This window comes from Pelecanus crispus, chromosome 1 (assembly GCF_030463565.1).
Source record: "Pelecanus crispus isolate bPelCri1 chromosome 1, bPelCri1.pri, whole genome shotgun sequence".
Lineage (NCBI taxonomy): Eukaryota > Metazoa > Chordata > Aves > Pelecaniformes > Pelecanidae > Pelecanus > Pelecanus crispus.
In genome coordinates this window covers 227881653-227905903 of record NC_134643.1, presented here as the reverse complement: position 1 = coordinate 227905903, position 24251 = coordinate 227881653, and the positions used below count along the sequence as shown (strand labels likewise).

Here is a 24251-nt window from a genome sequence, read left to right as displayed (position 1 = left end):
CTACTGCAGGTAGCGGTAGGCCTTGAAGCAATGGTTGCCGGAGTCGGCCACCACCACGTGTCCGTCGGAGGTGAGCGCCAGCCCCTGCGGCCCGTACAGCGGGTCGGCCGCCGTGTTGATGTACGAGAGGAAGGAGCCCGAGCTGTCGAACACCTGCGGGGACGGGCACGGAGGCGCTGGCACCGGCGCGCCGCGGCACGGCACGGCACGCGCCCCCGCGAGCCCCCGCCCCGGCCGGGTGCGCCGGTACCTGGATGCGGCTGTTGCCCCAGTCGGCCACGATGATGTTGCCGTTGGCGTCGACGGCCACGCCGGTGGGCGCGTTGAACTGCCCGTTGCCCTCGCCGTGCGAGCCGAACTTGAAGAGGAACTCGCCGTCGGCGCTGTAGACCTGGGGACGGGGCGTCACCGCGGGCCCTCCCGGCGCGCCGCGCCCGCACCGGCACCCGCACCAGCACGCACCGCGTCTACACCGGCACCCGCACCCGCACCTACACCGCACCCACACGGGCGCCCGCACCAGCACGCACCGGCACCCACACCAGCACCCGCCCCACACCCACACTGCGCCCGCACCGGCACCCACACCCGCACCATGCCCACACCGTGCCCACGCCAGCACCCGCACCGCACCTGCACCGCACCTGCGCCGGCACCCACACCGCGCCCGCAACCAGCACCTGCACTGGCACCCGCACCGCGCCTACACCGGCACCCACACCAGCACCCCACCCACGCTGGCACCCACACCGGCACCGGCACCCGCACTGGCACCCGCCCTGCACCACGCCCACACTGTGCCCACACCAGCAGCCGCACCGTGCCCGCACCGCGCCTGCCCCAGCACCCGCACTGGCACCGGCACCCGCACCATGCCCACACTGTGCCCACACCAGCACCCGCACCGCGCCTGCACCACACCTGCGCCGGCACCCACACCAGCACCCCACCCACACTGGCACCCGCACCTGGCACCCACACCCGGCACCCGCACCGGCACCCGCCCTGCACCACGCCCACACCAGCAGCCGCACCGTGCCTGCACCGCGCCTGCCCCAGCACCCGCACTGGCACCCACAGCTGCACCGGCACCCGCACCGGCACCCACACACCCACACCACGCCCACACCGTGCCCACACCAGCAGCCGCACCGTGCCCGCACCGTGCCCACACCGGCACCCACACTCGCACCGGCACCCGCATCGGCACCCACACGCACACCGGCACCGGCACCACGCCCGCACCGGCACCCTCGCCCGCACCGCGCCCGCACCCGCACCGGCACCAGCACCGCGCCCACACCAGCACCGGCACCCGCGGCGGCGGCGCTCACCTTCACCGAGTGGTTGTGGAAGTCGGTGACCACGATCTCGTTCTTGTTGTTGACGGCCACGAAGTGGGGCCCTGGGGAGGGGAGGGCTCAGCCCCGGCGGGGGCGGGGGTCCCGGCCCGGCTCGGCGCCGCGGGGACGCCCCGGGCTCCGGTTGGTGCCGCGCCAGCGCCGGCGAGGCCGCGGCGGGGGCGTGAGCGCGGGCGGCGCCCGGACCCCCACGGCTGCGGGGGGCACCCAGCCCCACGGCGGGGCCGGCGCCCAGGACCCAGAGCCGCGGGGTGCGGGCACAGAGCCCAGAGCCAGAACCCAGAACCAGAACCAGAGCCAGAACCAGAACCAGAACCCGAGCCAGAACCAGAACCAGAGCCAGAACCAGAGCCCAGAGCCAGAACCCAGAACCAAAACCCAGAACCAAAACCCAGAACCAGAGCCAGAGCCCAGAGCCAAAACCCAGAACCAGAACCCAGAACCAAAACCCAGAACCAGAGCCAGAGCCCAGAGCCAAAACCCAGAACCAGAACCCAGAACCAAAACCCAGAACCAAAACCCAGAACCAGAGCCAGAGCCCAGAGCCAAAACCCAGAACCAGAACCCAGAACCAAAACCCAGAACCAGAGCCAGAGCCCAGAGCCAAAACCCAGAACCAGAACCCAGAACCAGAACCCAGAACCAAAACCCAGAACCAAAACCCAGAACCAGAACCCAGAACCAGAACCCAGAACCAAAACCCAGAACCAGAGCCAGAACCAGAACCAGAACCCAGAGCCAGAACCAAAACCCAGAACCAGAACCAGAGCCAGAGCCCAGAGCCAGAGCCCAGAACCAGAACCACAGCCAGAACCAGAACCAAAACCCAGAACCAGAGCCAGAACCAGAACCAGAGCCCAGAGCCAGAACCAGAACCAGAGCCAGAACCTGGAACCCAGAACCAGAACCTGGAACCCAGAACCCAAACCCAGAGCCCAAACCCAAGCCCCAAACCCACAGCCACAACCTGAGCCCCGAGCCAGAACCCAAAACCAGAGCCCCAGCCTGGAACCCAAAACTAAACCCCAAACCCGGAGCCCAGAAGCCCAAACCAGAACCCCGAACCAAAACCTGCACCCAGAACCAGAACCCAAAACCAGAACCAAGAGCCCCGAGCCAGAACCCAAAACCTGGAACCCAGAGCCGCAACCTGAGCCCAGAACTAAAACTGGAACCAAAACCCAAACCTGGAGCCCAGAACCCACAACCACAACCGGAGCCAGAACCAAACCCGGAGCCCAAACCCGGAGCCAGAACCTGAGCCCAGAGCCAAACCCCAAAACCAGAACCTGGAACCCAGAACCAAACCTGAGCCCAGAACCCAGAACCAAACCCGGAGCCCCAAACCCACAGCCAGAACCTGAGCCCAGAACCAAACCCCAAAACCAGAACCTGGAACCCAAAACCAAACCTGAGCCCAGAACCCAGAGCCAGGACCCAAACCCAGAGCCCAAACCCAGAACCAAACCCGGAGCCCAAACCCGGAGCCCAAACCCGGAGCCCAAACCCAGAGCCAGGACCTGAGCCCAGAACCAAACCCAGAACCAGAACCTGGAACCCAAAACCAAACCTGAGCCCAGAACCCAGACCCAGAACCCAAACACAGAACCAAACCCAGAACCAAACCCAAGCCCCAAACCCAGAACCACAACCTGAGCCCAGAGCCAAACTCCAAAACCAGAACCTGGAACCCAGAACCAAACCTGAGCGCAGAACCCAGAGCCAGAACCCAGAGCCAGGACCCAAACCCAGAACCAAACCCGGAGCCCAAACCTGGAGCCCAAACCTGGAGCCCCAAACCCACAGCCAGAACCTGAGCCCAGAACCAAACCCCAAAACCAGAACCTGGAACCCAAAACCAAACCTGAGCCCAGAACCCAGAGCCAGGACCCAAACCCAGAACCAAACCCGGAGCCAGAACCTGAGCCCAGAGCCCCAGCCTGGAACCCAAAACCAGAACCTGGAGCCCAGAACCAAAACCTGAGCCCAGAACCAAACCCCAAAGCCGGAGCCCAGAACCCACAACCACAACCGGAGCCAGAACCAAACCCGGAGCCCAAACCCGGAGCCCAAACCCGGAGCCCAAACCCGGAGCCCAAACCCAGAGCCCAAACCCAGAGCCAGAACCTGAGCCCAGAACCAAACCCAGAACCAAACCCAGAACCAGAACCTGGAACCCAAAACCAAACCTGAGCCCAGAACCCAGACCCAGAACCCAGAGCCAGGACCCAAACCCAGAACCAAACCCGGAGCCCAAACCCGGAGCCAAACCCCAAAACCTGAGCCCAGAGCCCCAGCCTGGAACCCAGAACCAGAACCTGGAGCCCAGAACCAAACCCCAAAGCCGGAGCCCAGAACCCACAACCACAACCGGACCCGGAGCCCAAACCCGGAGCCCAAACCCGGAGCCCAAACCCGGAGCCCAAACCCGGAGCCCCAAACCCAGAGCCAGAACCCGGAGCCCAAACCCGGAGCCCAAACCCGGAGCCCCAAACCCGGAGCCCAAACCTGGAGCCCAAACCCGGAGCCCAAACCCGGAGCCCCAAACCCAGAGCCAGAACCCGGAGCCCAAACCCGGAGTCCAAACCCGGAGTCCAAACCCGGAGCCCCAAACCCGGAGCCAGAACCTGAGCCCAGAACCAAACCCAGAACCAAACCCAGAACCAAACCCAGAACCAAACCCAGAGCCAAACCCAGAGCCCAAACCCGGAGCCCGAACCCGGAGCCCCAAACCCGGAGCCCAAGCCCGGAGCCCCAAACCCGGAGCCCAAACCCGGAGCCCAAACCCGGAGCCCCAAACCCGGAGCCCAAACCCAGAGCCAGAACCCGGAGCCCCAAACCCGGAGCCCAAACCTGGAGCCCAAACCCGGAGTCCAAACCCGGAGTCCAAACCCGGAGCCCCAAACCCGGAGCCAGAACCTGAGCCCAGAACCAAACCCAGAACCAAACCCAGAACCAAACCCAGAGCCAAACCCAGAGCCAAACCCGGAGCCCAAACCCGGAGCCCGAACCCGGAGCCCCAAACCCGGAGCCCAAGCCCGGAGCCCCAAACCCAGAGCCCAAACCCGGAGCCAAACCCCAAAACCTGAGCCCAGAGCCCCAGCCTGGAACCCAGAACCAGAACCTGGAGCCCAGAACCAAACCCCAAAGCCGGAGCCCAGAACCCACAACCACAACCGGACCCGGAGCCCAAACCCGGAGCCCAAACCCGGAGCCCAAACCCGGAGCCCAAACCCGGAGCCCCAAACCCGGAGCCCAAACCCGGAGCCCAAACCCGGAGCCCCAAACCCGGAGCCCAAACCCGGAGCCCCAAACCCGGAGCCCAAACCTGGAGCCCAAACCCGGAGCCCAAACCCGGAGCCCCAAACCCGGAGCCCAAACCTGGAGCCCAAACCCGGAGCCCCAAACCCGGAGCCCAAACCCGGAGCCCAAACCCGAAGCCCAAACCCGGAGCCCCAAACCCGGAGCCCCAAACCCGGAGCCCAAACCCGGAGCCCAAACCCGGAGCCCCAAACCCGGAGCCCAAACCCGGAGCCCAAACCCGGAGCCCCAAACCCAGAGCCAGAACCCGGAGCCCAAACCCGGAGCCAAACCCCAAAACCTGAGCCCAGAGCCCCAGCCTGGAACCCAGAACCAGAACCTGGAGCCCAGAACCAAACCCCAAAGCCGGAGCCCAGAACCCACAACCACAACCGGACCCGGAGCCCAAACCCGGAGCCCAAACCCGGAGCCCAAACCCGGAGCCCAAACCCGGAGCCCCAAACCCGGAGCCCAAACCCGGAGCCCAAACCCGGAGCCCCAAACCCGGAGCCCAAACCCGGAGCCCCAAACCCGGAGCCCAAACCTGGAGCCCAAACCCGGAGCCCAAACCCGGAGCCCCAAACCCGGAGCCCCAAACCCGGAGCCCAAACCTGGAGCCCAAACCCGGAGCCCCAAACCCGGAGCCCAAACCCGGAGCCCAAACCCGAAGCCCAAACCCGGAGCCCCAAACCCGGAGCCCCAAACCCGGAGCCCAAACCCGGAGCCCAAACCCGGAGCCCCAAACCCGGAGCCCAAACCCGGAGCCCAAACCCGGAGCCCCAAACCCAGAGCCAGAACCCGGAGCCCAAACCTGGAGCCCAAACCCGGAGCCCCAAACCCGGAGTCCAAACCCGGAGCCCAAACCCGGAGCCCAAACCTGGAGCCCAAACCCGGAGCCCCAAACCCAGAGCCAGAACCCGGAGCCCCAAACCCGGAGCCCAAACCCGGAGCCCAAACCCGGAGCCCAAACCCGGAGTCCAAACCCGGAGCCAGAACCTGAGCCCAGAACCAAACCCAGAACCAAACCCAGAACCAAACCCAGAGCCAAACCCAGGAGCAAACCCGGAGCCCAAACCCGGAGCCCCAAACCCGGAGCCCCAAACCCGGAGCCAAACCCCAAAACCTGAGCCCAGAGCCCCAGCCTGGAACCCAGAACCAGAACCTGGAGCCCAGAACCAAACCCCAAAGCCGGAGCCCAGAACCCACAACCACAACCGGACCCGGAGCCCAAACCCGGAGCCCAAACCCGGAGCCCAAACCCGGAGCCCAAACCCGGAGCCCCAAACCCGGAGCCAGAACCCGGAGCCCAAACCCGGAGCCCCAAACCCGGAGCCCAAACCCGGAGCCCAAACCCGGAGCCCAAACCCGGAGCCCCAAACCCGGAGCCCAAACCCGGAGCCCAAACCCGGAGCCCCAAACCCGGAGCCCAAACCCGGAGCCCAAACCCGGAGCCCCAAACCCGGAGCCCAAACCCGGAGCCCAAACCCGGAGCCCAAACCCGGAGCCCCAAACCCGGAGCCCAAACCCGGAGCCCAAACCCGGAGCCCCAAACCCAGAGCCAGAACCCGGAGCCCAAACCCGGAGCCCAAACCCGGAGCCCCAAACCCGGAGCCCAAACCCAGAGCCCAAACCCGGAGCCCAAACCCGGAGCCCAAACCCGGAGCCCCAAACCCGGAGCCAGAACCTGAGCCCAGAACCAAACCCAGAACCAAACCCAGAACCAAACCCAGAACCAAACCCAGAGCCAAACCCAGGAGCAAACCCGGAGCCCAAACCCGGAGCCCCAAACCCGGAGCCCAAGCCCAGAGCCCCAAACCCAGAGCCCAAACCCGGAGCCCCAAACCCAGAGCCAGAACCCGGAGCCCAAACCTGGAGCCCAAACCCGGAGCCCAAACCCGGAGCCCCAAACCCGGAGCCCAAACCCGGAGCCCAAACCTGGAGCCCAAACCCGGAGTCCAAACCCGGAGTCCAAACCCGGAGCCCCAAACCCGGAGCCAGAACCTGAGCCCAGAACCAAACCCAGAACCAAACCCAGAGCCAAACCCAGGAGCAAACCCGGAGCCCAAACCCGGAGCCCGAACCCGGAGCCAGAACCTGGAGCCCGAACCCGGAGCCCAAGCCCGGAGCCCCAAACCCGGAGCCCAAGCCCGGAGCCCCAAACCCGGAGCCAGGACCTGAGCCCAGAACCCAGAGCCAGAACCCAAACGCAGAACCCAAACCCAGAACCAAACCCAAGCCCCAAACCCAGAACCACAACCTGAGCCCAGAGCCAAACTCCAAAACCAGAACCTGGAACCCAGAACCAAACCTGAGCGCAGAACCCAGAGCCAGAACCAAACCCAGAACCAAACCTGAGCCCAGAGCCAGAACCAAACCCAGAACCAAACCCAGGACCAAACCCAGAACCAAACCCAGAACCAAACCCAGAACCAAACCCAGAACCAAACCCAGGACCAAACCCAGAACCAAACCCAGAACCAAACCCAGGACCAAACCCAGAACCAAACCCAGAACCAAACCCAGGACCAAACCCAGAACCAAACCCAGGACCAAACCCGGAGCCCAAGCCCGGAGCCCAAAGCCGAGCGCCGGACTAGAACCGCAGCCCAGAACCCAGCGCAGAGCCGGGACCCCCTGCAGCACCGAAGCCCGGGCGCAGAGCCCCGACCGCGGCCCGGAGCCCCCGCCGAGCCCCGGCCCGGTGCCGGCCGGCTGCGGTGCCGGCAGCGGCGCGCGGTACTCACCGGCCCGGCCCGGCCCAGCGCGGCGCGGCGGCACGCCCCGGGCGGGCGCGCGGAAGAGGGGACTCGCCGGCGGGGGTATTACCGTCGAGCGTACCTGCAAACTGGCGCTCGGCCGTGCCGCGGCTCCCGAACTTGGTGAGCAGCTTGCCGTTGGACTGGAAGACGAAGACGCAGCAGGCCTTGTTGTCCACCACGATGATGTGGCCGTTGCGGTCCACGGCGACGCCCTTGGGGCCCAGCAGCCGCCCGGCGCCGATCTTGGTCTGCGGCGGGGGGCGGCGGGCGGGGGTCAGGGCCGGCGGCGCGGCCGGGACCCCCCCCCCCCCGCCCCGGTGCCGCCCGCCGCCCCCTCACCTTGAACTTGCCCTCGGGGGAGAAGATGCTGACCCAGCGGTTGTCGTAGTCGGCGACGATGATGTCGCCGCCGACGTCCACCGTGACGCCGGTGGGGCGCTGGAGCTGGCCGGGGGAGCGGCCGCGCACGCCGAAGCGCAGCCGGAACTGCCCCTCGTTGGAGAAGACCTGCGGGGGCGGCGGGGGGCTGAGGCGGGCGCGGGGCCGGCGGCGCGGGCGGGGGGCCGCGCTCCCTACCTGCACGCACTGGTTGTTGCTGTCGGCCACCACGATGCGGCCGCTGCCGGAGGCGGAGATGCCCTGCAGGTTGGTGAACTCCCCCTTCTCCCGGCCACGGCTCCCTGCGGCGCGCCGAGCGGGTCGGCGGGGGTCTGCCCGGGACCCCCCGCTGCGCCCGGGACCCCCAGCTGTGCCCCGGGACCCCCAGCTGTGCCCTGGGACCCCCAATGGCGCCCGGGACCCCCAGCTGTGCCCTGGGACCCCCAGCTGTGCCCTGGGACCCCCAATGGCACCCGGGACCCCCCAGCTGTGCCCGGGACCCCCCGCTGCGCCCGGGACCCCCAGCTGTGCCCTGGGACCCCCAGCTGTGCCCTGGGACCCCCAATGGCACCCGGGACCCCCAGCTGTGCCCTGGGACCCCCAGCTGTGCCCTGGGACCCCCCAATGGCACCCGGGACCCCCAGCTGTGCCCTGGGACCCCCAATGGCACCCGGGACCCCCAGCTGTGCCCGGGACCCCCAGCTGCGCCCGGGACCCCCAGCGGCACCCGGGACCCCCAATGGCACCCGGGACCCCCAGCTGCGCCCGGGACCCCCAGCTGCGCCCGGGACCCCCAATGGCACCCGGGACCCCCAGCTGTGCCCTGGGACCCCCAGCTGTGCCCTGGGACCCCCAATGGCACCCAGGACCCCCAGCTGTGCCCTGGGACCCCCAACTGTGCCCGGGACCCCCAATGGCACCCGGGACCCCCAGCTGTGCCCTGGGACCCCCAACTGTGCCTGGGACCCCCCAACTGTGCCCCGGGACCCCCAATGGCACCCAGGACCCCCAGCTGTGCCCTGGGACCCCCCAACTGTGCCCGGGACCCCCAATGGCACCCGGGACCCCCAGCTGTGCCCTGGAACCCCCAACTGCGCCCGGGACCCCCAGCTGTGCCCGGGACCCCCCACTGCCCCAGGGACCCCCAGCTGTGCCCTGGGACCCCCCTACTGCCCCCAGGGACCCCCAACTGCGCTGGGGATCCCCAACTGTGCCCTAGGACCCCCAATTGTGCCCTGGGACCCCCAACTGTGCCTGGGACCCCCAACTGCCCCGGGACCCCCAACTGCCCCCAGGGACCCCCACTGCCCTGGGGACCCCCACCGCCCCATCCCCACCCCCGAGGGACCCCCAACTGCCCCAGGGACCCCCACCGCCCCATCCCCGCCACCCTGGGGACCCCCAACTGCCCCATCCCCATCCACCCAGAGACCCTGAACTGCCCCCAAGGACCCCCACCGCCCCAGGGACCCCCACCGCCCCGTCCCCAACCCCCAGGGACCCCCACCACCCCGTCCCCGCCACCCCAGGGACCCCCAGCACCCTGTCCCCACTGCCCCAGGAACCCCCAACACCCCAGGGACCCCCAGCACCCCGTCCCCAACCCCCAGGGACCCCCACCACCCCATCCCCACCCACCCAGGGACCCCCCACCGCCCCGTCCCCACCACCCCAGGGACCCCCAACACCCCAGGGACCCCCACCGCCCCGTCCCCAACCCCCAGGGACCCCCGCCACCCCGTCCCCAACCCCCAGGGACCCCCAGCACCCCGTCCCCACCACCCCAGGGACCCCCAGCACCCCAGGGACCCCCACCACCCCATCCCCACCCACCCAGGGACCCCCAGCACCCCAGGGACCCCCGCCACCCCGTCCCCAACCCCAGGGACCCCCAGCACCCCAGGGACCCCCACCACCCCATCCCCACCCACCCAGGGACCCCCACCGCCCCGCCCCCAGCACCCCAGGGACCCCCGCCACCCCGTCCCCACCACCCCAGGGACCCCCAGCACCCCAGGGACCCCCGCCACCCCGTCCCCAGCACCCCAGGGACCCCCACCACCCCATCCCCACCCACCCAGGGACCCCCACTGCCCCGCCCCCAGCACCCCAGGGACCCCCGCCACCCTGTCCCCACCGCCCCAGGGACCCCCAACTGCCCCAGGGACCCCCAGCACCCTGTCCCCACCACCCCAGGGACCCCTGCTGCCCCATCCCCACCGCCCCAGGGACCCCCAGCACCCCAGGGACCCCCAGCACCCCGTCCCCACCACCCCAGGGACCCCCACCGCCCCGTCCCCAACCCCCAGGGACCCCCACTACCCCCGTCCCCACCACCCCGGGGACCCCCAGCACCCCAGGGACCCCCACCACCCCCGTCCCCACCACCCCGGGGACCCCCAACACCCCAGGGACCCCCCACCACCCCAGGGACCCCCACCACCCCGGGGACCCCCACCACCCCATCCCCAACCCCCAGGGACCCCCACCACCCCGGGGACCCCCACCACCCCATCCCCACCCACCCAGGGACCCCCAGCACCCCAGGGACCCCCGCCACCCCGCCCCCCCCGCCCCGGGGACCCCCCGCCGGACCCCCCCGCCACCCACCCACGCGGAAGATGAGCTCGTCCTCGATGGGGTTCTCCTTCTTCTTGCCGCTGCTGTACATGCTGGAGGGGCGCCGCACGGCCTTCTGCCGGATGTGCCCGCCGCTGGGCGACTTCACGCGGCGCTTGACGTCGTCGGGCGAGGGGGGCACGTCGCAGGCCTTGACGGCGCGCACGCGGAAGGGGCTGCCGCGGATGGGCTGCCCGTAGAGCAGGATGGAGAGCAGGAAGTCGCCCTCAGCGCGGGGCGTGTAGAGCAGCTCGTAGGTGCCGTTCTTGTTGTCCTGCACCTCCGCCTCGGCCGCCCCGCCGTCCGGCGCCGTCACCTGGAAGCGCAGGCTGGCGCTGCCGCTGCGCACCAGCTCCCCGTCCTTGTCCTTGGTGGTGACGCTGAGCGAGGAGGGCTGCCCCACCACGGCGTGCCGCAGCCCCTCGCCCGTGGCCACCGTCTCGTGGGCCGTGGCGCTGGTGGTGATCAGCACGCCCAGGTTGAGGATGGACTTGCGGACGCCCTCCGTCTCCACCACGTAGTCGAGCTGGGCGTTCTCGTGGGGGTGCTCGGGGAACTCGCGGCTGGCCAGCTCGCTCAGCCGCTCGCTCATCTGCTTCTTCACCAGCAGCACCTCGGTGGCCGTGCCGTGGTGCAGCGCCTGCTCGGTGAAGGCGCAGCTGCTGAGGATGCTCTCCTGGCCCTGCCGCAGCGCGTCCAGCTGCGCCTGCAGCACCTGCCGGGACAAGGACCGGCCTCGCCGACGGCACCGCGCCCGGGCGCCGGGACGGACGGAGGGCGGGCGGGCGGCTGCTCCGAGCACGGCCGCCCGCACCGGCGGGGCTGGCCAGGCCGTCGGCACGGCCGCGGCACGTTCGGCCTTTGCAGGGGGAGACGGCGGCGTGGGGAGGGACAGCGGCGCGGGGGCACGGCAGTGCCAGGGCACGGCGGTGTGGAGAATGGCGGTGCGAGGGCACGGCGCTGCCGGGGCACGGCGGCGTGGAGAATGGTGGTGCAAGGGCATGGCAGTGCCGGGGCACGGTGCTGCCGGGGCACGGCGGTGTGGAGAATGGTGGTGCAAGGGCATGGCAGTGCCGGGGCACGGTGCTGCCGGGGCACGGCGGTGTGGAGAATGGTGGTGCAAGGGCATGGCAGTGCCGGGGCACGGTGCTGCCGGGGCACGGCGGCGTGGCAAATGGTGGTGCAAGGGCATGGCAGTGCCGGGGCACAGTGCTGCCGGGGCACGGCGGTGTGGAGAATGGTGGTGCAAGGGCATGGTGGTGTGAGGGCACAGCAGTGCCAGGGCGCGGTGGTGTGGAGAACGGTGGTGCGAGGGCACGGTGGTGCCATGGCACGGCAGTGCCGGGGCACGGTGCTGCCGGGGCACGGCGGTGTGGAGAATGGTGGTGCAAGGGCATGGCAGTGCCGGGGCACGGCGCTGCCGGGGCACGGCGGTGTGAAGAACAGTGGTGCGAGGCCACGGTAGTGCCAGAGCACGGTGGCACGAGGGCACGGTGGTGTGGAGAACGGTGGTGCGAGGGCACGGTGGTGCCATGGCACGGCAGTGCCGGGGCACGGTGGCGTGGAGAATGGTGCCACCGGGGCACGGCGACGCGGGGGCGCGGCAGTGCCAGAGCATGGCAGCGTGGGGGCACGGTGCTGCGAAGAACGGCGGCGCGGGGGCTCGGCAGCGCTGGGCGCGGCATCGTGGCGCGGCGAGGGTGTGGCGCGGCGGGGTGCGGGGTGCGAGGGCGCGGCGGGGTGCGAGGGCGTGGCAAGGGTGCAGCGTGGTGGGGTGCGAGGGCGTGGCACAGCGGGGTGTGGGGGACCGGCAGGGTGCAAGGGCGTGGCAAGGGTGCAGCACAGCGGGGTGCGAGGGTGCGAGGGCGTGGCGCAGCGGGGTGCGAGGGCGTGGTGGGGTGTGAGGGCGTGGCACAGCGGGGTGCGAGGGTGTGAGGGCGTGGCACAGCAGGGTGTGAGGATGTGGCGGGGTGCGAGGGCGTGGTGCAGCAGGGTGCAAGGGTGTGGCACAGCAGGGTGCGAGGGCGTGGCACAGCGGGGTGTGAGGGCGTGGCAAGGGCGTGGCACAGCGGGGAGCAGGGGCGTGGCAGGGTGTGAGGGCGTGGCAAGGGCGTGGCACAGCAGGGTGCGAGGGTGTGGCAGGGTGCAAGGGTGTGGCGCAGCGGGGTGCGAGGGTGCGGTGGGGTGGGGTGCGAGGGCGTGGCGGGGTGGGGTGCGAGGGTGTGGCAAGGGCGTGGCACAGCGGGGTGTGAGGGCGTGGCGGGGTGCAGGGGCGTGGCACAGCAGGGTGCGAGGGTGTGGCGTGGTGGGGTGCGAGGGCGTGGCAAGGGCGTGGCGCAGCGGGGTGCGAGGGTGTGGCAGGGTGGGGTGCGAGGGCGTGGCAAGGCGTGGCGCAGCGGGGTGCGAGGGCGCGGCGCAGTGTGGTGCGAGGGCGTGGCAGGGTGGGGTGCGAGGGCGTGGCAAGGTGTGGCGCAGTGGGGTGCGAGGGCGGGGTGGGGTGCGTGGGCGTGGCAAGGGCGTGGCGCAGTGGGGTGCGAGGGTGCAGTGGGGTGGGGTGCGAGGGCGTGGCAAGGGCGTGGCGCAGCGGGGTGCGAGGGCGCAGCAGGGTGGGGTGCAAGGGCGTGGCAAGGCGTGGCGCAGCAGGGAGCGGGGGCGTGGCAAGGGCGTGGCGCAGTGTGGTGCGAGGGCGTGGCAGGGTGGGGTGCGAGGGCGTGGCAAGGGCGTGGCGCAGCGGGGCGCGAGGGCGCAGCAGGGTGGGGTGTGAGGGCGTGGCAAGGGCGTGTCGCAGCGGGGTGTGAGGGCGCAGCAGGGTGGGGTGTGAGGGCGTGGCAAGGGCGTGGCGCAGCGGGGTGCGAGGGTGTGGCAAGGGCGTGGCGCAGCGGGGTGCGAGGGCGTGGCGGGGTGGGGTGTGAGGGCGTGGCAAGGGCGTGGTGCAGCGGGGTGCGAGGGCGTGGCAGGGTGCAAGGGTGTGGCGCAGCGGGGAGCGGGGGCGCAGCGGGGTGCGAGGGCGTGGCAAGGGCGTGGCGCAGCGGGGAGCGGGGGCGCAGCGGGGTGTGAGGGCGTGGCAAGGGCGTGGCACAGCAGGGTGCGAGGGCGTGGCAAGGCGTGGCGCAGCGGGGTGCGAGGGCGTGGCAGGGTGCAGGGGTGCGGCGGGGTGGGGTGCGAGGGCGTGGCAAGGCGTGGCGCAGCGGGGCGCGGGGGCGCGGCGGGGGCCGCACCTTCTGCTTGGCGCCGCAGGTGGCCTCCAGGTCGCGCACCAGCAGCCCCCGGCGCTGCCGCAGCGCCGCCTCCAGCTCCTCGAAGGTGCCGCCGATCTCCGCCACCGCCTCGTTCTTGCGCTCCGCCAGCTGCTGCCCGATCTCCGCCACCAGCGCGATGGCGGCCGCCAGCTGCGGCAGCCTGCGGGGAGCCGGCGCTGGGCGCGGGGGCCGGCGGCGCCGCAGGAGACCCCCGGCCGAGCCCGAGCCCCCCCGGTTGAGCCCAAGACCCCCTGCCGAGCCCGCACCCCCCTGGCCCAGCCCGCGCCCCCCCCCGGCCGCGCCCGAGCCCTCCGGCTGAGCCTGAGCCCCCCCGGCCGCGCCCGAGCCCCCCGGCCGAGCCCACGCCCCCCCGGCCGTGCCCGAGCCCCCCCCGGCCGAGCCCAAGCCCCCCCAGCTGAGCCCAAGACCCCCGGCCGCGCCCGAGCCCCCCCCGGCCGAGCCCGCACCCCCCTGGCCGCGCCCAAGACCCCCGGCCCAGCCTGCGCCCCCCTGGCCAAGCCCAAGCCCCCCCAGCCGAGCCCGAGCCCCCCTGCCGAGCCCAAGCCCCCCCTGCCGAGCCCGAGCCCCCCCTGGCCAAGCCCTAGCCCCCCAGCCCAGCCCGAGCCCCCCCAGCCGAGCCCGAGACCCCCAGCTGAGCCCGAGCCCCCCTGGTCGAGCCTGAGACCCCCAGCCGAGCCTGCGCCCCCCAGCCAAGCCCGAGCCCCCCCTGCCGAGCCCGAGCCCCCCCCAGTTGAGCCCGAGCCCCCCAGCCGAGCCTGAGCTCCCTGGCCGAGCCCCAAGCCCCCCCACTGAGCCCGAGACCCCCGGCCCAGCCCGAGCCCCCCCGGCCGAGCCTGAGCCCCCCTGGTTGAGCCCAAGCCCCCCTGCCAAGCCTGAGCTCCCTGGCCGAGCCCGAGACCCCTGGCCCAGCCTGAGCCCCCCCTGCCGAGCCCAAGCCCCCCTGGCCGAGCCCGAGCCCCCCCACTGAGCCCGAGACCCCTGGCCCAGCCTGACCCCCCCCCACTGAGCCTGAGACCCCCTGGCCCAGCCTGAGCCCCCCCTGCCGAGCCCGAGCCCCCCGGCTGAGCCTGAGCCCCCTGGCCCAGCCCGAGACCCCCGGCCGAGTCCAAGCCCCCCCACTGAGCCCGAGCCCCCCCGGCCCAGCCCGAGCCCCCTGGCCGAGCCCGAGCCCCCCGGCCGCACCCACGCCCCCCCCACTGAGCCCGAGCCCCCCCGGCCCAGCCTGAGCCCCCCCAGCTGAGCCTGAGCCCCCCCTGCCGAGCCCGAGCCCCACGGCTGAGCCCGAGACCCCCGGCCCAGCCCGAGCCCCCCGGCCGAGCCCGAGCCCCCCCCTGAGCCTGAGACCCCCCGGTTGAGCCCAAGCCCCCCCGGCCCAGCCCAAGCCCCCCCGGCCGAGTCCGAGCCCCCCAGCCGCACCCGCGCCCCCCCACTGAGCCCGAGCCCCCCCACCCGAGCCCCCCCCCCGAGACCCCCGGCCCAGCCTGAGCCCCCCCAGCCGAGCCCGAGCCCCCCGGCCAAGCCCGAGCCCCCCGGCCGCACCCGCGCCCCCCCACTGAGCCCGAGCCCCCCCGGCCGAGCCCGAGACCCCTGGCCCAGCCTGAGCCCCCCAGCCCAGCCCGAGCCCCCCGGCCGCGCCCGCGCCCCCCGCCCCACCTGCCCCTGACGGCGTCCAGCTGCTGCCGCAGCGCGGCCTTGTGCTGCTCCAGGACGTCGCGCAGCGGCACGGTGACGTGCTCCCGGTGCTCCCCCGCCCGTGCACTCCCCGCACATGGCCGTCTCGCACGGCTCGCAGTAGAACTCCATCACCTGCGCCGGGCGCTCAGGGCTGCCCCCCCACCCCGACACCGCGCACCCCGCACCCCCGACACCGCGCACCCCCCCGGCACCGCACCCCAACACCGCAGACCCCCGACACCGCGCACCCCCCGGCACCGCGCACCCCCGACACCCCGACACCACGGACCCCAGACCCCCGACACCGCACCCCAACACCGCGGACCCCCAACACCACACCCCCTGCGCCCCGACACCACGGACCCCTGACACCGCGGACCCCCGACACCACACCCCCACACCCCGACACCCGCGCACCCCCGACACCACGGACCCCCAACACCCCAACACCGCGGACCCCCAACACCACAGACCCCAGACCCCCAACACCGCACCCTGACACCGCGGACCCCCAACACCACACCCCCTGCGCCCCGACACTGCGGACCCCCGACACCGCGGACCCCCGACACCGCACCCCGACACCACGGACCCCCAACACCGCACCCCCACGCCCCGACACCACGGACCCCCGACACCCCAACACCGCGGACCCCCAACACCACAGACCCCCAGACCCCCAACACCGCACCCCGACACCGCGCACCCCGGACCCCCGACACCGCGCACCCCCCGGCACCGCACCCCGACACCACGGACCCCCAACACCACAGACCCCAGACCCCCAACACCGCACCCCGACACCACGGACCCCAGACCCCGGACACCGCACCCCAACACCACGGACCCCCAACACCACACCCCCCGCGCCCCGACACCCGCGGACCCCCAACACCGCGGACCCCACACCCTGACACCGCAGACCCCCGACACCACAGCACCCGGACCCCCGACACCACGGACCCCCAGACCCTGCAGCCCCCCACACCCCACAGACCCCTGACCCCGCAGACCCCCTGGACCCCCCCAGCCCCTGCTGACCCCCGGACCCCCCAGACCCCCTGGACCCCCCCAGCCCCTGCTGACCCCCCAACCCAACCCCCGCAGCCCCCCTGGACCCCCCCAGCCCCTGCTGACCCCCCGGACCCCCCAGACCCCCCCAGACCCCCCCAGCACCCCCAGCCCCTGCTGAGCCCTGGACCCCACAACCCCCCCAGACCCCCCCAGCTCCCCCAGCCCACCCTGACCCCTGCAGCCCCCCCAGCCCCCCGAGCCCTGCAGCCCCCCAAGACCCTGCAGACCCCTGAGCCCGAGCCCCCTGACGCCCCCAAGCCCCCCAGCTCCCCCAGAACCCTGCAGCCCCCCATAGCCCCCCTGAGCCCCCACGGTCCCCCCAGCCCCCCCATAGCCCCCCAAGCCCCTCAGCCCCCCAGAACCCCCACAGCCCCCCATAGCCCCCCCAGACCCCACAGCCCCCCAGAACCCCCACAGCCCCCCATAGCCCCCCCAGACCCCACAGCCCCCCAGAACCCTGCAGCCCCCCATAGCCCCCCCAGACCCCACAGCCCCCCAGAACCCTGCAGCCCCCTGAGCCCAAGCCCCCACAGCCCCCCCCAGCCCCCCCTAGCCCCCCAGACCCCCAGAACCCTGTAGCCCCCTCAGCCTGAGCCCCCCGCAGCCCCCCATAAGCTGCCTGAGCCCCCCCAGCGCCCCATAGCCCCCCTGAGCCCCCCCAGGCCCCCATAGGCCCCCGCAGCCCCCCATGGCCCCCTCATAGCCCACCTGAGCTGCCCCAGCCCCCCATAGCCCCCCATGGCCCAGCCCCCCTGAGCCCCCCCAGCCCCTGCAGCCCCCCTATGGCCCCCCCAGCCCCCCATAGCCCCCCCATAGCCCCCCCATGGCCCCCATAGCTGCCTCAGGGCCCCCAGCCCCCCATAGCCCCCCTGAGCTGCCCCAGCCCCCACAGCCCCCCCATGCCCCCCCCAGGCCCCCATAGCTGAGCCCCCCCAGCCCCCATGGCCCCCCTATGGCCCCCATAGCCCCCCTGAGCTGCCCCAGCCCCTACAGCCCCCCCAGCCCCCCATAGCCCCCCCAAGGCCCTGTGAGCCCCCCCAGCCCCCCATAGCCCCCCATAGCCCCCCCATAGCCCCCATAGCCCCCCATGGCCCCCCCATGGTCCCCCCATAGCCCCCATAGCCCCCCTATGGTCCCCCCATGGCCCCCCCAGCTCCCATAGCCCCCCCATAGCCCCCCTTATGGCCCCCCATAGTACCCCCATAGCCCCCCCATGGCCCCCCCATGGCCCCCCCCAGCCCCCCTATGGCCCCCATGGCCCCCCATGGCCCCCCCATGGCCCCCCTTATGGCCCCCCACAGCCCCCCCATGGCCCCCCAGCCCCCCCATGGCCCCCATAGCCCCCCCCCAGCCCCCATAGCCCCCCCATAGTGCCCCCATAGCCCCCCCATGGCCCCCCAGCCCCCCCCCAGCCCCCATAGCCCCCCCATAGTACCCCCATAGCCCCCCCATGGCCCCCATAGCCCCCCCATAGCCCCCCCCCAACCCCCATAGGCCCCCCATGGCCCCCCCAGCCCCCCATAGCCCCCCCATAGCCCCCCTTATGGCCCCCCACAGCCCCCCTATGGCCCCCCCAGCCCCCCATAGTCCCCCTTATGGCCCCCCACAGCCCCCCCATAGCCCCCCCAGCCCCCCAGCCCCGCGCCGCCCCACCTTGCCCTCGTGGTTGGGGCAGCAGAGGGGCTGGCCGGTGACGCCGCTGGCGGGGTGGGGGCCGCGGGCGGGGTGGGGGCCGGCGGGGTCCCGCTGCAGCACCTCCAGCAGGTTGGCGATGAAGAAGTTGTTCTGCAGCGCGGCCACGCCGCGCTCGGGCAGGATGGAGGCCTGCCGGCACACCGGGCACGACAGCGTCAGGCTCTGCGGCGGGATGTAGTTCTGCAGGCACCTGGGCGGGGAGCGCCGCGTCAGGGCGCGCAGGGACGGACGGACGGACGGCATGGGAGCGCAGGGACGGACGGACGGACGGAGGGGATGGGAGCACAGGGATGGACGGATGGACGGAGGGGATGGGTGCGCAGGGACGGACAGACGGACGGGATGGGAGTGCAGGGACGGACGGACGGACGGAGGGGATGGGCACGCAGGGATGGACAGACGGAGGGGATGGGAGCACAGGGACGGACGGACGGACAGACGGAGGGGATGGGAGCACAGGGACGGACGGACGGACGGAGGGGATGGGAGCGCAGGGACGGACGGACGGACAGACGGAGGGGATGGGAGCGCAGGGACAGATGGACGGACAGACGGAGGGGATGGGAGTGCAGGGACGGACGGACGGAGGGGATGGGCGCGCAGGGACGGACGGACGGACGGAGGGGATGGGAGCGCAGGGACGGACAGACGGACGGAGGGGATGGGAGCGCAGGGACAGACAGACAGACGGACAGACAGAGGGGATGGGAGCAGGACAGACGGACGGAGGGGATGGGAGCACAGGGATGGACAGACAGACAGACAGATGGAGGGGATGGGAGCGCAGGGACAGACAGACGGACAGACAGACAGAGGGGATGGGAGCAGGACAGACGGATGGAGGGGATGGGAGCGCAGGGATAGGCTGGAGGGGCAGGCAGCAGGACGGACAGACAGACGGACAGGGATGGAGTGCAGGGGCTAAGAGCAGAGGGACGGGGCTGGAGGGGCAGGCAGACATGGGACAGACGGACGGATACATGGACGGGGCCAGGGTATGCAGGACAGGAGCGCAGGGACGGGCAGGAGGGGCAGGCAGGCAGCAGGACGGACGGACGGACGGGGACGGGGCCTGCGGGACGGGAGCGCAGGGACGGGGCTGGCAGGACAGACGGACGTGGGACGGATGGACGGGAGGGAGGGGGAGGCCGGGGGGTGGGGAAGGGGCTGGGGCGGGGGGGGGCGGGGGTCTCTGGGGGGCAGGCGCCAGCGCAGGGCCCCTCCCCCCCCACGGGCACCAGCGCCGGATCAGTGGGGCAGGCGGCAGTGGGGCGCGGGGGGTTGGGGGGCGCGGGGATGTGTGGGGGGAGGCCGCCGTGGGGCGCGGGGATGTGGGGGGGGAGGCCGCCGTGGGGCGCGGGGGGTTGGGGGGCGTGGGGATGTGTGGGGGGAGGCCGCCGTGGGGCACAGGGGGTTGGGGGGCACGGGGATGTGTGGGGGGAGGCCGCCGTGGGGCGCGGGGGGTTGGGGGGCGTGGGGATGTGTGGGGGGGAGGCCGCCGTGGGGCGCGGGGGGTTGGGGGGCACGGGGATGTGTGGGGGGAGGCCGCCGTGGGGCACAGGGGGTTGGGGGGCACGGGGATGTGTGGGGGGAGGCCGCCGTGGGGCGCGGGGGGTTGGGGGGCACGGGGATGTGTGGGGGGAGGCCGCCGTGGGGCGCGGGGGGCCCGGCCCCGTCTCTCGCTGTGGGGCAGGGGGTGCCGTGGGGCCCTGGCTCGCCGGGGGGCGGGGGGGGCTCTGGCTGCCCCACGGCGCGTGGCGGGGGATGTGTGGGGCGGGCGGCGCCGCTCTCGCTGTGGTTCGGGGGATGCTCGGGGGGTGCCGTGGGGCGCAGTGGGGTGCGGTGGGGCGCAGTGGGGATGCAGTGGGGCGCAGTGGGATGCTGTGGGGCGCAGTGGGGCTGCTGTGGGGCGCAGTGGGGCGCAGTGGCAATGCTGTGGGGTGCAGCAGGGATGCCATGGGGGTGCGGTGGGGCGCAGTGGGGATGCAGTGGGGTGCGGTGGGGATGCAGTGGGGTGCGGTGGGGATGCTGTGGGGCGCAGTGGGGATGCTGTGGGGCGCAGTGGGGCGCAGCAGGGATGCCATGGGGGTGCGGTGGGCGCAGTGGGGTGCAGTGGGGTGCAGCATGGATGCTGTGGGGATGCTGTGGGGCGCAGTGGGGCGCAGCAGGGATGCCATGGGGGTGCGGTGGGGCGCAGTGGGGCGCAGCACGGATTGCTGTGGGGATGCTGTGGGGTGCAGGCTGCAGTGTGGTGCAGTAGGGATGCAGTGGGGCACAGCGCAGGTGCAGTGGGGATGCAGTGGGGCACAGCAGGGATGCAGTGGGGTGTGGCGGGATGCAGCAAGGCGAGGCGGGATGCGGCAGGGATGCAGGGGGGTGCAGCGAGGCCCAGGAGGCAGCGGGGACGCAGCGGGGCCCGGGGATGCAGCGGTGGCCAGGGATGCAGTGGGGCACAGGCGGGACGCAGCGGGGATGCAGTGAGGACGCAGCGAGGCACAGGGCACAGTGGGGATGCAGCGAGGCCCGGGGATGCAGCATGGATGCAGCGGGGATGCAGCGTGGATGCAGTGGTGGCCAGGGACGCAGCGGGGCACAGGGATGCAGCAGGGATGCAGCGGGGACGCAGCGAGGCCCGCGGATGCAGCGGGGATGCAGCACAGATGCAGCGGTGGCCAGGGACGCAGCAGGGCGCGGGGACGCAGCGGGGACGCAGCGGGGACGCAGCGGGGACGCAGCGGGGACGCAGCGGGGCCCGGGGATGCAGCGCGGATGCAGTGGTGGCCAGGGACACAGCAGGGCACAGGCGGGATGCACAGGGACGCAGCGGGGATGCAGTGAGGACGCAGCGAGGCCCGGGGCACAGTGGGGATGCAGTGGGGCCCGGGATGCAGCAGGGATGCAGCGGGGCACAGGGACGCAGCGGGGACGCAGCGAGGCCCGCGGATGCAGCGTGGATGCAGCGCAGATGCAGTGGTGGCCAGGGATGCAGCGGGGCACAGGGATGCAGCAGGGACGCAGCGGTGGCCAGGGACGCAGCGGGGCACAGGCGGGATGCAGCGGGGATGCAGCGGGGATGCAGCACGGATGCAGTGGTGGCCCAGGGACACAGCGGGGCACAGGTGGGATGCACCAGGGACGCAGCGGGGATGCAGTGAGGACACAGCGGGGCCCGGGGATGCAGCATGGATGCAGCGGGGGCACAGTGGGGATGCAGCGAGGCCCGGGGATGCAGCGCAGATGCAGCGGGGATGCAGCGGTGGCCAGGGACGCAGCGGGGCACAGGCGGGATGCACCGGGGACACAACGGGGACGCAGCGGGGATGCAGTGAGGACGCAGCGAGGCCCGGGGCACAGTGGGGATGCAGTGGGGCCCGGGGATGCAGCAGGGATGCAGCGGGGACGCAGCGGGGCCCAGGAACACAGCGGGGATGCAGCGAGGCCCGCGGATGCAGCGTGGATGCAGCGTGGATGCAGTGGTGGCCAGGGACGCAGCAGGGCACAGGGATGCAGCGGGGACGCAGCGGGGCCCGCGGATGCAGCGCGGATGCAGTGGTGGCCCGGGACGCAGCAGGGCACAGGGATGCAGCGGGGACGCAGCGGGGACGCAGCGCGGCCGGAGAGCACGCAGGGGACGCAGGGGGGTGCAGCGGGGCTGGGGGCACAGCTGGGGCGCGGTGGGGATGCAGGTGGGGCACAGGGGGACGCAGTGGGGGATGCAGCGGGTCTGGAGGCACAGGTGGGGCGCAGCAGGGGACGCAGCGGGTCTGGGGACGCAGCGGGGGTTGCAGCGAGGCACACAGCGGGTCCAGGGGCGCAGTGGGATGCAGCGGGGGTCGCAGTGGGCCCGGGGGTGCAGGTGGGGCGCAGTGGGTGATGCAGTGGGTCCAGGGGCGCAGGTGGGGCGCAGCAGGGGACGCAGCGGGTCTGGGGTCACAGCGGAGGTTGCAGCGGGTGCGGGGGTGCAGGTGGGGCGCAGTGGGGGTCGCAGCAGGGGTGGCAGTGGGGGACGCAGTGGGTCTGGGGACGCAGTGGGTCGCAGCGGGGGGCGCGGGGGTGCAGTGGGTTGCAGCGGGGGGTGCAGCAGGTCTGGGGGTGCAGATGGGGCACAGCGGGGGTTGCGGCGGGCGCGGGGGTGCAGGAGGGGCACAGTGGGGGTGCAGGTGGGGTGCAGCAGGGGTCACAGCGGGCGCAGAGGCGCAGGTGGGGCGCAGTGGGTCACAGTGGGGGGATGGTGGGTCCAGGGGTGCAGGTGGGGTGCAGCGGGGGTTGCAGTGGGTGTGGGGACGCAGTGGGTCGCAGCAGGGGTTACGGCGGGCGCGCGGGCACAGGGGGGGTGCAGCAGGGGCGCAGTGGGGCACAGCGGGGGTTGCAGCGGGTTGCAGTGGGGTGCAGCGGGCGCGGCAGGGGTCGCAATGGGGCGCAGCGGGTCGCAGTGGGGCGCGGCGGGGGTGCAGTGGGGCGCAGTGGGGCGGCTCACCTCTCGCAGAAGGTGTGCAGGCAGGGCAGCACCTTGGGGTTGCGGTAGCGGTCCAGGCAGATGCTGCACACCAGGAACTGTTTGTCGATCTGCCGCACCACCGGGCTGGCGCTGGCCTCGCGCCGGGCCATGGCGGCGTCCCCGCGGCCTCAGCCTGCGGGCAGGGGCCGTCAGTGGGGCTGGGCCGCCCCACGGCGCCCCACGCGCCCGGCCCGCAGGATCGGGCCCCACGCCGGCCCCATGGTGCCCCACACCTGCCCCATGGTGCCCACACCTGCCCCACACCTCCCTCACACCCCCAGCCCTGCAGGATCGGGCCCCACAGCTGCCCCACGGCTGCCCCACACCTGCCCCACACGCCAGGCCTGCAGAATCAGCCCCCACGCCTGCCCCATGGCTGCCCCACAACCCCGGCCCTGCAGGATCGGGCCCCACACCTGCCCCACGCGCCCGGCCCGCAGGATCGGGCCCCACACCTGCCCCACGGCTGCCCCACACGCCAGGCCTGCAGGATCAGCCCCCACGCCTGCCCCATGGCTGCCCCACAACCCCGGCCCTGCAGGATTGGGCCCCACACCTGCCCCACGCGCCCGGCCCCGCAGGATCGGGCCCCACGCCTGCCCCACACCCCCTGGCCCTGCAGGATCAGCCCCCACGCCTGCCCCACGGTGCCCCACACACCCGGCCTGCAGGATCGGGCCCCACGCCTGCCCCACGCCTGCCCCACAACCCTGGCCCTGCAGGATCAGGCCCAGCACCTGCCCCATGGTGCCCCACGCCTGCCCCACATGCCTGGCCCTGCAGGATCAGCCCCCACGCCTGCCCCACACCTGCCCCACGGCGCCCCACACACCCTGGCCCTGCAGGATTGGGCCCCACACCTGCCCCATGGTGCCTCACGCCCCGGCCTGCAGGATCGGGCCCCACACCTGCCCCATGGTGCCCCACACCTGCCCCACACCCCCTGGCCCTGCAGGGTCAGCCCCCACGCCTGCCCATGGTGCCCCACGCCTGCCCCACACGCCCAGCCCTGCACGATCAGGACCCACGCCTGCCCCACGGTGCCCCACGCGCCCGGCCTGCAGGATTGGGCCCCCACGCCTGCCCCACACCTGCCCCACACCCCCTGGCCCTGCAGGATCGGGCCCCATGCCTGCCCCATGGTGCCCCACACACCCGGCCTGCAGGATTGGGCCCCACACCTGCCCCACAGCACCCCACAGCCCCAGCCCTGCAGGATCAGCCCCCACGCCTGCCCCACACGCCAGGCGCGCAGGACCCCCACTCGCCCCACAGAGGCACCCGCAGCCCCCAGCCCCACGCACGCCCTGGGGGTCCCCCCAGGGTCCCCCCCACTGTCCCCCACGGTGCCCCACACCTGCCCGGGCCCAGCCCACAGCTCCGCCCTGCGCCCCACACCCGCGCCCCACAGTGCTGGGCCTGGTGCAAAACCCCCGCCCCACGGGATGGGGGTGCCTGAGCCCCACAGCCCCTGCCCCACGGCCTGGGGGGGACCCTGCCCCACGGCCCCTGCCCCACAGCCCCCGCCCCATGGGCCGGGGGTGCCCCTGCCCTATGGCTCCTGCCCCACGGCCCCGGCCCAATGGCCTGGGGGTGCCCCTGCCCCACGGCTGCCCCACGGCTGCCCCACAGC

General features: G+C 72.9%; 1 protein-coding gene across 1 annotated transcript; it reads right to left on the bottom strand.

Moving 5' to 3' along the window:
• TRIM3 (tripartite motif containing 3) lies at window positions 1-22728 on the bottom strand. Its single transcript, XM_075709664.1, is given in 12 exon segments — window positions 1-153; window positions 251-391; window positions 1335-1405; window positions 7488-7668; window positions 7760-7927; window positions 7997-8100; window positions 10409-11132; window positions 13636-13816; window positions 15331-15428; window positions 15430-15483; window positions 18079-18310; window positions 22598-22728. Coding segments are annotated over 12 exon segments (2238 nt in total).
• Between the last annotated feature and the right edge of the window lie 1523 nt (window positions 22729-24251).